Source organism: Vidua macroura, chromosome 1 (genome assembly GCF_024509145.1).
Source record: "Vidua macroura isolate BioBank_ID:100142 chromosome 1, ASM2450914v1, whole genome shotgun sequence".
Classification (NCBI taxonomy): Eukaryota; Metazoa; Chordata; class Aves; order Passeriformes; family Viduidae; genus Vidua; species Vidua macroura.
Window position 1 is genome coordinate 50,306,084 of NC_071571.1, and position 12,614 is coordinate 50,318,697.

A 12,614-nucleotide genomic window follows, 5' to 3' on the forward strand; every position below is an offset into this window, starting at 1 on the left:
ATGGACTTTGTAGAAGTCTTCTTTTATTTTCATTATAAACAATGTGTTTTTGAAACAGTCTTAAGCTTATAATGACAACAAAATACTTCTATTTATTTCGCTAAGCAAGAACATCTTCCATACAGTTTGCAAGCTTCTGAGATGCTTAAAGTTAATGAAACTGCAGATCAATAGGATTAGAAATGTGACTCCCAATCATTATGATCTGTAGAGCAGTAAACTCTAAGGCTGTTTCTGAAACTGCTAATAATCAGATTCTTCCTACCCTTGCATGTCCTGAAATAGCAAGGCAGAAAATTGAGTGAATTTTTAAAATGAGACTAGTTTCAGAGCAGTTTCATGAAAAATTATGGCTAAGGAAGAATGCTGTGTATGTCACACTCCAAAGAATAAAAAAGACAATGAATGAAACAAATTTCCTTAAGAATGTTGGTATCACCCTCTTCAAATGATTACCATTTTTTTCAGGTCAGTAAAATCTGAGTTAGTCCTGAAATTCCATCAGAGTGCACACACATTTGTTCTTGACTCTGAAAACAAATCTAAAAGGAGAAATACAATGACTTGGATAGCTGCCTCATTGAAATGACGTGCTGAGAATACATTCATTAGTCAGAGCTTTTCTCAAATACACTCAGCTAAAGAATAGAATGCAATCTACAGTAACTGCTAATACATTTGCAATGGCAGTATTATAATGAATACTTTCAAAAGATATTAGAATCATGGCAAACTTCTTTGACCCAATTAAGGAAAGTTTTACTGCAAAATTTCCATGGAGATCCTTCGTTGCAGTATTTTTCTGCTTTCTCAATCAAATGTGACTTTTGAGAATTATTGGGTCATTCAGATGCCACAATATTAATTATATGAGATATGTATGCAAACCAAATCAATTTTTTGAGTGTCAGCTACAGTGCCTGAATATAACTTTGAAAGTCATCAGTGAAAAGCTAAAAAGACCTTCCACATGGCATAATCTAGTAAGTACTTGCCTACTACAGGTTCAAGCATGGAACAGAGACAAATACAAAACTCTTCAAATTTCACATGCTTGTATGACATTCAGGAATTTTTTCCTGCAGGTGGATTGTACCTTTGTATCTTTGCTTGAACTTCAAAATGCTGAAGCACTAAATAAAATTAGTTCTGTTGAACACATTTTTAATGAGTGCACATGAATGCACATGTGGTTGTCATTTTGTAGAACCATCCCAGTGGCTGATGGCACATATCAAAAGTAATTTTTGACTAAATAAGAATTCCACTTTACCAAATGATAGGTGAATTTGATATTTTTATATTTCTGGCCATTAACAAGAGATACAACTATAGTCTTTTTGCTAATATTTGTAGGATTCTTGAAAAGATCACCCGCTGCATTTATAAAGACCTGTCCTATTTGACTTTTGTTGAGATCATAAATATAATAAAATCTCTTTGAAAATGAAATAGGAATATATAACTGATAAAAAAGAGCCCCACTATTCTCAGAAAGATTTAAGCTTCATTTATTATTCCAGGTGTATAATTCCTCAGTGACCTTTCTTCAACACACATCAAGATATGCAGTATTCCATCTTTGTGCTATCTCAAGATTTTTATCAAGTATCTTCAGAATTACTGAGTCATTATCAGCAGGAGTACTGTTTACTCCCTCCATGATTTTTAAGACATTCAAATAACAAAAGGCTCTTTACAGTTGTATTTTCCCCTGTACTTTGTGGAGTTGTGTTTTTAGGTTCCACTGTATGTATGTTCAAAATGCTTTATCCCTCTGTTACCCCCCTTGTGCCTTTTTGGTTCATCCCAGGTTTTCCCATCAGCACCTGTGTGTCCATCAATCCCAAAAACCCTGACTCATGCCCCTGACCCCTCCCAGGTGATTGTCCATCCTTCCCCTTTGTCTGGAGGCTTCTGCCTGGGTTGCTGGGTGACTGGACAATGGCCTGGAGTCCCTCCCCTCTTCCCTCCTAAGTGGACACCCCGGTTGTCCTTCCCTCAGAGGGCCACGCCCATGTCTTCTCCCATTGGCTGACAGGGTTTCCCCGCCCACCCTGTATCAGGGGCTGTTCGAGCCTCCGCGCTCACTCTCTTCTGAGACCTTTTCGAGTGCTGTTGGGGTCTGGGGCTCTCCTCGGAGTCACAATAAATCTTGGACCTATCCCCAGAAGAGTGTCGCCTCCTTCCTTGCTGGTGGGATCAGCAGTGTCCTCGGACCCATGAAGGCACTCTCTAGAGCCCAGCTGGGTTCAGCAGGGAGTGCCTCTCGCTGCCCTATCGCCCTGAAAAGAGCTAGCCGGGGCTAGCAAGAGATCTGCTCTTGTGAAATTGGGGACGAGACGCGGCAGTACTTCAGCCAAGTTCTTAATAAGAGGCAACAGTGAATGTGCAATCAAAAAAAATCGACATGGAAAAGCTCTTACCAAGTCAATGGGGAACAAGAATTGCAAAGAGAGTATAAAAAAATGGAAGAGGGTCGACTGTGTGCAACATGTTCCTATGAATGAAAATCATAGGAATATGGGATCCGAACATCTTATTCCAAAATTCTACTCCATTTTATTATGATGTAAGCGAAACCACAAAAGGCCTAAGTAATTACAAAAAAAAAAAAAAAAATCATTTACTGGGAAGCTCTACAGAAATATCCAAACTTAAATAATCAAATATAAAAATTGGCTTTCAAAAAACTGCCTAAAAAGTGTCAAGTAAGTACGGAAAGTGTTTTGGGAAGTCTGGTCAGTAAGAATAATAAAAATTAGGTATGAAGAGCAGATGAAGCATTTTCAAGCACCACTAAACCTTGCTACTGTTTGAGGCATCATCTACTTGGAAAAAGATTCAGAAGGAAATATCCTTAGTGCCCTCTAGAGTGTTGCTGTTATAGATTAAAGCAAAATACTTCCTACACAAAAACAAAAATATCATGCACACTGCTACACATAGCACCACCATTTGACTTTTTTTTATTGATAAATAGAAGTTTGCTTACCAAAGGATTTTCAGTCATTGTATATTACTAGCCACAGCATCTAATCTCACTCGGGTTTGTTGGACTAGATCAAATGATAAGCATGCAGGTCTTACTCCAGAGGGAAAATGTCTGTAAAATCACTTCTCAGGACTCTCAGTAGAGTTATGTATGCATTTTTTATGATCGGAAATGAACTCAAAGAAACTAAGGGTATTCTTTATTGCCATGGAAACAAATCTAGTTTCTCTTTTCTCCAGTTTGCAATATAACCTTGACAGTGACCATCATCTCTGAAAAGTCTATATTTCTTTTCTTCATTCATAAACACAGGATGTTTTTAACAGCTGCATGGTTAGTATTTATGCTAGTTCTATCTCAGAGAAATTTCTCCATCTTAACAAAAAAAAATCCAATTCCACGCAAAAAAAGAAAAAAAAAAAGATTGTGGCCATTCAGTGAATAAGCTGAATGGCAATGTCTTTGACAGGACTTAATAACGCAAAATTGTCTATCAATTTGCTGGTTAAAAAACAATTCCCTCCTAAAGGGAATCATCAATATTACATATTCAGTACTGCATTATCAAAACTTCTCCAGCCTAAATTAAACTCAAAGCGGACATACTTTGACACTTACAAGGTAATTTAATGCAAACTGGGAAGTAAGCCAGTTACCATCAGCAATCCACGCTGGAGATTTGTGCATCTCCAACTTGGTAATTCCTGCTGCAAAGTACTATACAGGTGAGTTCAGTGCTTAGCTGGCAAGTAAAAAAAAAAAAAAAAAAGTCTTTAAACCTTCTCTTTCAGCTTCATGGTTCCATTTTGCCAATTTATGCAGATAAATCAGCTGTACACCACTGACTGTGAGATTCAATAAAGTTCTTTCTTTGGAAGATATAAGCCTTTAAAATCTGCTTCATCATTTACAAAAGCATCACTAATAAGTGTTCTTGTTAGAGCTGTAGACTGCCACTTTTATATGATGAGATTTGTTGTCTTCAGTAGAAGGTGATAACAACCTGGGACTGCAGGCATGCAAGGATTTAATTGACAGCCCTAGACACAAAGGGCTACCTGCAGCTTGCTTATATAGTAGAAGCATCAGATAGTAATTATAATTGGAGCTCCAATCAGGTTTCATATATGTGACAGAATTTACAATCAGCATTGAGAACCATTCTCCACTCAGACCATATGAGTCAGGCAGGCCTTTTTCTAAATAACACATTTTTGTTCTGTCTCCCACTTTCAGAAACACATTTGGTGATATCTGGTTTTCTTTCTCCTGTTATGCATTTATGACTCATTAAATCAGATTTCAAAAGGTATTAATTTTCACAATCATCTAGATAAGTAGATTCCTCTGAAAAGTGAGTCAGTTTTCTGAATATCATCAAAATCAATTGCATTTAGGCAAATTTTTGCCTAAGGTTGTTTACAATATTAACAGGTGCTCATGTTTTACATACTTAAAACATTGAAATGTGACTGAAAATTTGTCTCATGTTTAGAAGTGTGGGAGAAAAAAGGGAAGTCACCAAGATAATTAGAGGGATTGACCACCTCTCACATGAGGAAAGGCTGACAAAACCAGATTTTTCAGCCTGGAAATAGAAGGCTGAAACTGACCTAATTACTTACAGGTGACCTAATTGTGGCTTTACAGTAGGGAGCCTACAAGGAAGGGAGCCTACAGAAGGAAGCCTACAGAAGGGAACCAACAAGGAAAATGGAGAGGGATCCTTTACAAGGAAGAGAAGAAATGGCTTCAAACTGAAAGACAGGAGCTTTAGATTAGATAGTAGGAAGAATTTCCTTACTCTGAGGGTGGTGAGACACTACAACAGGTTGCCCAGAAAAGTTGTGGATGCCCTGTCCCTGGAAGTGTTTAAGGCCAGGTTGGATGAGATTCTCAGCAATCTGGTCTAGTGGAACATACCACTCACTGCTCAGGACAGAGGGGTTGGAACTACATTGATGTTCCCGTCCAATCCAAGCCATTCTGTGATTCTATGATCCTATGATTTTAAAGAGGAATAGCACAGATTTTGCTATGGAAAATCCATTGAGGAGCATCAGTAAGTCACTCCCCAAAGAAAGGAAAGCCTCTGAAAACAATATGGCTTATTGATGGCACCAGGAATTTACCTTTTCTCATTTCTATTATTTTTTTTCCTGTTATTTTTTACATCACAATTCATGACACACATACAGACATACTTGTGATTCCTAATGCCATCAATAGACTACATTGTTTTAAGTGTTCTAAAACCACGGAGCTCTAATCAGTACTGACTAGTGATTAGGACTGGTTAACATTCCTACCAACTTTCACTGCTTCTTGAAATGCCTGCCCTTCCCCTCCTATCAATATCTTTTTCACTTACTGGTACCAAAAACCTTATTGCTTGACCTAATAAAGCTAATGAAGGAGGGCCATATAGAATACAGATATAATTTTCACTTTTGAGTATGTCTTCAGTACCTTTCTTCTGGGTCTTCAACACAAATTTCCTTCTCCAAAAGTGTTTCCTTTAGAAGAAGTGTGGATAATTTTTACAAGCCCTTTTCCTTTCTGTTTGGAATCAATATCTGTACTAGATAGGGAATTTCCCCTATTTTTATTTTAATTTTCTGGGATATTCAGAAACTGGAACAATTTGCTTCAGACTAAGACTCAGGGAACAGTATGACTACTATACTTACTGAAAAAGTTAATAAATAATATACTCACAGAGTTAGAGACAACAGAGTTCCATAAAGTCAATTTACTCCTTCCCCTGTCCATGCAGGTTTACTTTCTATGGTATATATTCTTCCCCATTCTTTGTCCTTTCTTGGTTTTAAATGACAGTAAGAGTAAAGAAAATGTATTCAAAATTTTGATGTTCTCTTTTCTGCTGCACACAAACATTTGCTTTAGTGCTTCGAAGAAAATAAAGTAAAAGAGATAAGTTCCTATGCTTTATTTTTTGGGAAACTTCTAGATATATATTCTGTGGCTAACAACCTCAGCTTAACAAGAGATTTATGTTGTAACAAGGAGAGCACTTTTTAAGACTTCATCCATTTATATTTCAGTGGATAGACATTTCTCATATTTAATAGACCTTTACTCAAAAGCTGAAGTTTTCTAGCAAGACTCATGCCCCCATACATACATTCCTAAACTGCCATTACCATGCATTTCATCTTTTATTTTCTTGCACATTGTACCAGCTTTCTGCCTGCACCTGTTTTTCCTCAGGACATCAATCTATCTCCAGAATTTCTGCTTGTACTGTTGTATAAAATGTATTGGTGGATTGGCATATTGACATTACTGAAAATTAATCACAGAAAGTCACCATTATTTTACTTTGTCTGATATTACTAACCTTCAAATTATCTGAATGAAATAAACAAAACTTTAAACATGATGAAAAAAGCATAAATCTCAAAGAGTTAATGGGAAATGATGATCGACTCCCTTCAGCTCTGTCAGTTGTATAAAGAGAATGTGAATTCAGTTGTGTTTCCTCATTCATAGTACAAGTGAGATGATGAAATAATAAAGAATTTCAATCATGTATTAAATACCAGAGAGAGGTTTATAATTGCCTGCCATCTAATTTGCTTTTTTTACTTCCTACGAGCACTTCCTTTCTTTGCTTATGTTTATAAATTTTGCATATCAGCATTCTTTGCTTGTGTATTGAGTTATAAACATTCCAGATTTAACAATCCAAGGTATGAGGGCTGTTAAAATATACGACCTATTCCAATTATTTTATTTCCATTCCATGTGTTTACCATTTTTTCGTAGGTCTGACTTGGGAGAATACCTGAAGATGAATGTTGAAGACACACAAAAATCACATCATACCCTGAGTTACCTGAAATTTCCTCTGTGTTCTCCTCATGAATTTGTATTTGAGTTTGCAGTAGAGTTATGATCATGAGAAGAAAGATTTCAAAACACACTCAAGACTTTTTCCACAAGAAAATCAAATTTGAGCATCCTGTCTTGTGGTCATACATGCAAAAGAAAACCCAAACCAACACAAACAACAAATAGGCAGCAAAACTGAAGGCCTGACATACGAAAAATTTGCCGAAAAGATCAGCAAAAATACAAATTCAACCAAACATTGTTACTTATTCTTATGTGAGAACTCTCAGACTTGCAGAAATTAAGTCAGCTGGGACTTTTTTATTTTTTAGGTAACAGATAACATGAATTACCATTAGCTGTGTCTCATTTATTTGTTGTGACACCTAAAAACTCAACTTTGGTTTTGCTGAACAAATTTGAATTTGAGCTACAGAAACATGCAACTCCCCACCAAAAAAAAAAAAAAAAAAGACCCCTTCCTATCTGATAATATTTGAAATTGTGATATTTCGGATGCTTTTTAAGTGCCAGTGACACTACCTAGGAAGTATGGCCATTAATGGGTGTTAATGAAAACAATCCACACAATTATAACAGCAGGGAACTTGATGAAAAATTTAGACACATCACACAAAGATCTTTAAGAAGAAAACATTCACAGAAGAGTCCAGGAAATGTGAAACACAGGAAGGTAATTTCTCACCTAAAATTCCCTCCTCCTTCCATCACCTCTGATTTTATGGACTTTTAGACCAACACAACTTCTGGAAACAAATTCTACTCCAGGAACAAGATTTCATGTGTTTTGCAGAGAAAGGGAGTACTTTCTATAAACCTCAGACTGGTATCCCATAGGAAATTTACTGCATATTCCCTTCATCTTTGCTTAGCTAAAGCAGCACAGAGTGGATTGACTGATGCTCACAGCATACCTTTGATCTCAATGAAAATTTAGCATTTATACTAAAAACTCTCCCATCCTTGAGCCAGTGAAAAGGAGAGGAAAAGTAGACTCAATTAAAAAGAAATGCCATAGAAACAAGTCAAAAATATGTCTCTAATCAAATATTTCCTATGGACATCAGGCAGCTATTAGGTGGTTTGGTGAAAGCTTAGGATGCTTCACAAAAGCCCTTTATGTCCAACAGTGCAAATGAGGTTAATGGACTCATTCTCAGTCCGTGATTCATTTCCTCTGGTCTGTTTCTTTGTTTTATGCAGATAATTGGAAACAACAAAGAAACATCATTCTCTAGAGCTTAGTAGGGAAGGGAAGTTCACTTCTTTCCAAAAACACAAATTCAAGAGAAGAAAAAGAAGGAAAATAAAACCAGTGGGCAGAAAATACGTTATACAGAAGGGTAATAGGCAATTAGCACCCACCCTCCCACATTCACACAATCTACAGAAATGGCTCATCTTACACAGCTTCCCCTTACTCTTTAGGCTTGAATAAAACATCACTACTGTCTGTCCTTTGGGAGTATCTCAGTATTCCTGGGAGATGGCACTGGAGAGGCACAAAGCAAGGTGAAAAGAAAGATTTTAACAGTACTGAACATAATATTCTCTGACAGAGGAATGAATAATACTCTTATCATTTCCTTACTAGTAAATGTACAAAGTATTTTCCTAGTTTTTCAAAACTAGAAAAGTTAGTTCTACAAGCAGAAGCCACAAAATATTTTGATTTCAACATCTCCTTTATTCAAATGTTACTGCATGTGTTGTAAAAATTTGGCTCTGTTGGTCAATGACAAGCATTTTTGAGAAAATACTGCACTGCAGTGCTGAAATGCAACTTCTAAATCTTTTCTTCAGCAAAGACAATAACATTGCCTATCATATACATTTGTTATATTGACATCAGGAAACAGGAAAATAAAGAGGCTCACTTATTCTGGAATCAGAGAAAGGGAAAGTTTGGAGAACAAAACACTTGCAAACATATAGTAGCTCCTTCAAAGATGAAGTAAGCCTTCAAAGAGTGTTCCAAGCATGCTGTACAACCTCTCCAAACACAAATTCAAAGGACTGAGTTTTCTCAGGATTTTGAAAGGTCAAGAAATATAGCAGTGGGATTGGATGAATATCATAACACTGCTATCTTTAAATTTCATCATTTAACTTCTGCATCTGTTATATATGTTTATATTTCACAATACAAACATTTAACAGTGTAAATAGCTGTAACTATCATATTCAATTCTTTAGCAAATAAATCTAGATTCATTTTCACAATGAAAACATCACCAAAAAATTGACAATTATTTCTGCTACCCATCTAGCATTGTGCAGATGGCTACTGCCCTCTGAATTCAAGAAGTTATCACTTCCTAAACAACTATGTGTATTGGCAGCAAATAAGTGTTTGATGCTTTCTTATCTGTACTTATTACTAAGGAAATTAATGAAAATATCTTTGATTACCACCTGGCCCAAATTTTTGAGGTTCCTCACTATTCTCCTTCTCTTGCAAATGTTATTTGTTTAAAGCCATGACTTGAAGTGCTTCTTAACACAACTAAGGAGGAACATGTACATTTGGAGGGAACAGAACAAAAATACCTTTGCCTTATAAGATGCAGGTCATGAATATAAAGATCAGGTTTGTAACATGCATCCAAAAGACTGTCTTTAAGTTGCAGTCTTTAATATATTATTTATATGTCCATAAATAAATAGCATACATTTATATAGAAATATATGTGGGAACATAATATTATAAATAGGTTCTCTAAGTTAAGCTTCCTCAGATTCACAGCTTCTGACAGTTTATGTGAGTAAGTAAAGTGTTGCAAATGCAGATTTTGAAATAAACTTGGGACATGAAGGTTAGGACACCACTGTTCTTTTGACATACCTCTAGAAGACCTTTCAGAGGACAAAAGATACTAAGGAAAAACAAACACCCCATAGTTTCTGTAATAGGACCATGTATTTGCATGAACAGATGTGGGAATGAGACTTCAGGGAATTCATGATTGATGTCCATATCCCACTAGAAAAGTATCTGCATGCATGCTTGTTTTTTATGGAAGAATGGTGGAATTATAAAGTACAGGTCAGCAATGACAAATCAGGCAAATTTCATAGTCCAACTGAAATGACAACATATCAACCTCACTTTTGACTGAGAAAGGGTATAAAAGCTACCTGGAGAAACTTGACAATCTATCCCTCAAAGACAGAGAAATATAGGTAAAAGCCATTTCAGAAGAAATCAGTCAAGGTCTCTCCAGAAATGTAATAGTGATCTGGGGATTTTACCTATCAAAATTAACAGAATTTAACACTGGATGTATTATATACAGCATTTCCTCTCATTGTCTCCTATGTGTCTTAATAACTTCATTTAATTAGAATGTCACAGATTCTGACAAATTGAACGTACTATGTTTTGACAACAAAATAATTTTCACATTTTAGCATATGGAAACTGGTTATACTAGAACTCTTATTTGAGACAATAGGCTAAAACTACAGTATTAGCTGAATTACAGATATTGGAAAATAGGCATGTTACAGAAATAGGAAATTTAACTCTTGTGACAAACCTTTAATTTGATAACAATGAAATGCAAACAACCTTGAAATTACTGTTTTCCCTTTCTATTTAGAGTACTTCATGTAACACTAAATTTTCCTTTCCTTGGGTAATGTTATGACTATTTATAGTATCACATTTATATTTTATTTTTATTAGACATTCACCTTGTAAGTTTTAAAGAAATCAGTTCTTAACACTGATAAATTCTGCTTTTAAAATTTATGTTCTCTGTATGAAGAATTCATGTTCAACCTCAAATGTGTGGCACACTTCAAAAGTGCCACCTGCATTTTTTTTGATCAAAAATATTTTTGACACACAAAGACACTTTTTAATATAGAAATTTAAATGTCAATTTTGAAAATTCAAGACTTTTGATGGCCTTTTTTGATTTTCATAATGATAACATAGAAGACCATCACAATAAATGTCAAAGGCACAATTTTTAAGCACTCTTTTTTTAGCATATGTACTATCAATAAACAAAAATACCGAACAGTCTAAGGCTTCAATCTATGAGAGCTTCTCAATTATCCACAATCATGACAGTGCTTAAAAATCAGCCAAAAAATCAGGACCTGTTCTGAACAATGACTTATTTTTTTCCTCTTCAGGATTTTGAACTTAAAAAGTTAAGCTTATTTCTCCACTTGGTGCCTTTTGTTTAAACAATCAAGAGTCCCCTTTCTCTGAAATGTTCAGAGATCTGAGAAATCATTCTGAGTTAGATTGAAAGTGGCATTAAGTTTAGTATTGTACACCTATTTACCCCATAATAAGATACACACACAAATGAATTACATCCTGAACTCCATTTCACCTGTTATAGACATTTCACCTGTTATAGACATTAAAACATGTATTTGTTTTGATGTTTTTTTACCTCCAAAGAAATATTTTTCTCCCGTCTTGACTTGTAGAGGGCTGTTAGTTCGAACAGCTGAAGCTTCATCACCATCAATGGTGAGGACAGCAAAATTTTCCTTAGCCAGGAATCGAACTTCATGCCACTGCCCATCATTAAGACCAGAGCCTATGAAGAACAAAAAACCACATTGCAATATTTTACTTACTCCAATATTTATTATCTCCGAGTGTTTTGTGTGTCTCTTTCCCAGGCTCATTATATAAGGTTTAATAAAGGTTACTGCAGAAATGAAATAATTTTAGTGGGATAATGAGGTATTGTTATTAAAGTGACAATTACAAAGAAATCCACATTATGTCATAAATACAAGTCTTGGAACTACTGAAGTGTCCATGCTTACAGGCATAATAGTAGCTAACTACAGATGTTATCACTCACCTTTCCTATCAAAAGGCCATATTCTGCATTTTACTAATAAAGAATATGTCTTAATTGTTTCTATGATTAAGCTCAGAAGGAAAATATATTGATTCATCCATTTAACTATATTGAGTAACAGTGCCAAAGGGCACATTATGCTCATGTTAGATATATATAGTTTTAGATATTTCCAAGAAAAGGGAAAAGAAAAATAGGAGTGGAAAGGGCTCACGTAAGTGGTGAATTCACAGCTAATTGGGATGTAGGGCTACTCAGAGAAGAAGAGGACAGAGGAATACATTATCACAGAGGAACTTCAAAACCAGTAGAAAGCATTTATTTCAGCAAATGTCTGAAAACCCCAAAATCTCATGGAAGCACCATCCTCCAAATACTGGTAGCAGTGAAGCAGATGGAATTGTTCATTCATTCAGATCTTTTAAAAGCCACAGAATTTATATACTTCTAATATTGTCTCCAACAGCTGGCAGAAAGCCAGTTTGCCTGGCACATTAAGAACTGCCAAAGGGTGCTGGTTTGTTCTACTCATTTCCGTGCAGACAGGTTATGCTGGGTCAGCAAGTGGCATCTCTTGCAAGCAATATTTTCTCCACCTAGATAAAGTCACCTTAGAAAAATGTCATTTGCCAAAATAAAGCTCAATGCAATGTAATATGCTGTTTCTAAAATTAAGTGGAAAGCAAAATGTCAGCAGAAGTATAATGCAACATAACTTTTCAAAATATTGAATAGAATGTTATCTTCTATGAATGAAGAACAATAGTCACAGCAAAGAGATATACCAAAAATTTGATGAACATTTTTTTCTTAGTGTTTTCACATCTTTGTTTAAAATATGAGATCAAGCTGTGAAATAAAATAGGGTGCTCTTCTCGTAATATTCTCAGAAAATTCATTAGTAT

The 12,614-nt window shown here is 35.4% G+C and overlaps 1 protein-coding gene across 1 annotated transcript in view; it reads right to left on the reverse strand.

Annotated features, from left to right (window-relative positions):
- Positions 1–12,614, reverse strand: part of CNTNAP2 (contactin associated protein 2) — a 1,032,011-nt gene that overhangs the window by 440,941 nt on the left and 578,456 nt on the right. The window contains exon 9 of the mRNA XM_053975055.1: positions 11,287–11,436. Coding sequence (XP_053831030.1) covers positions 11,287–11,436 — 150 coding nt within the window. The remainder of the gene's footprint in view (positions 1–11,286; positions 11,437–12,614) is intronic.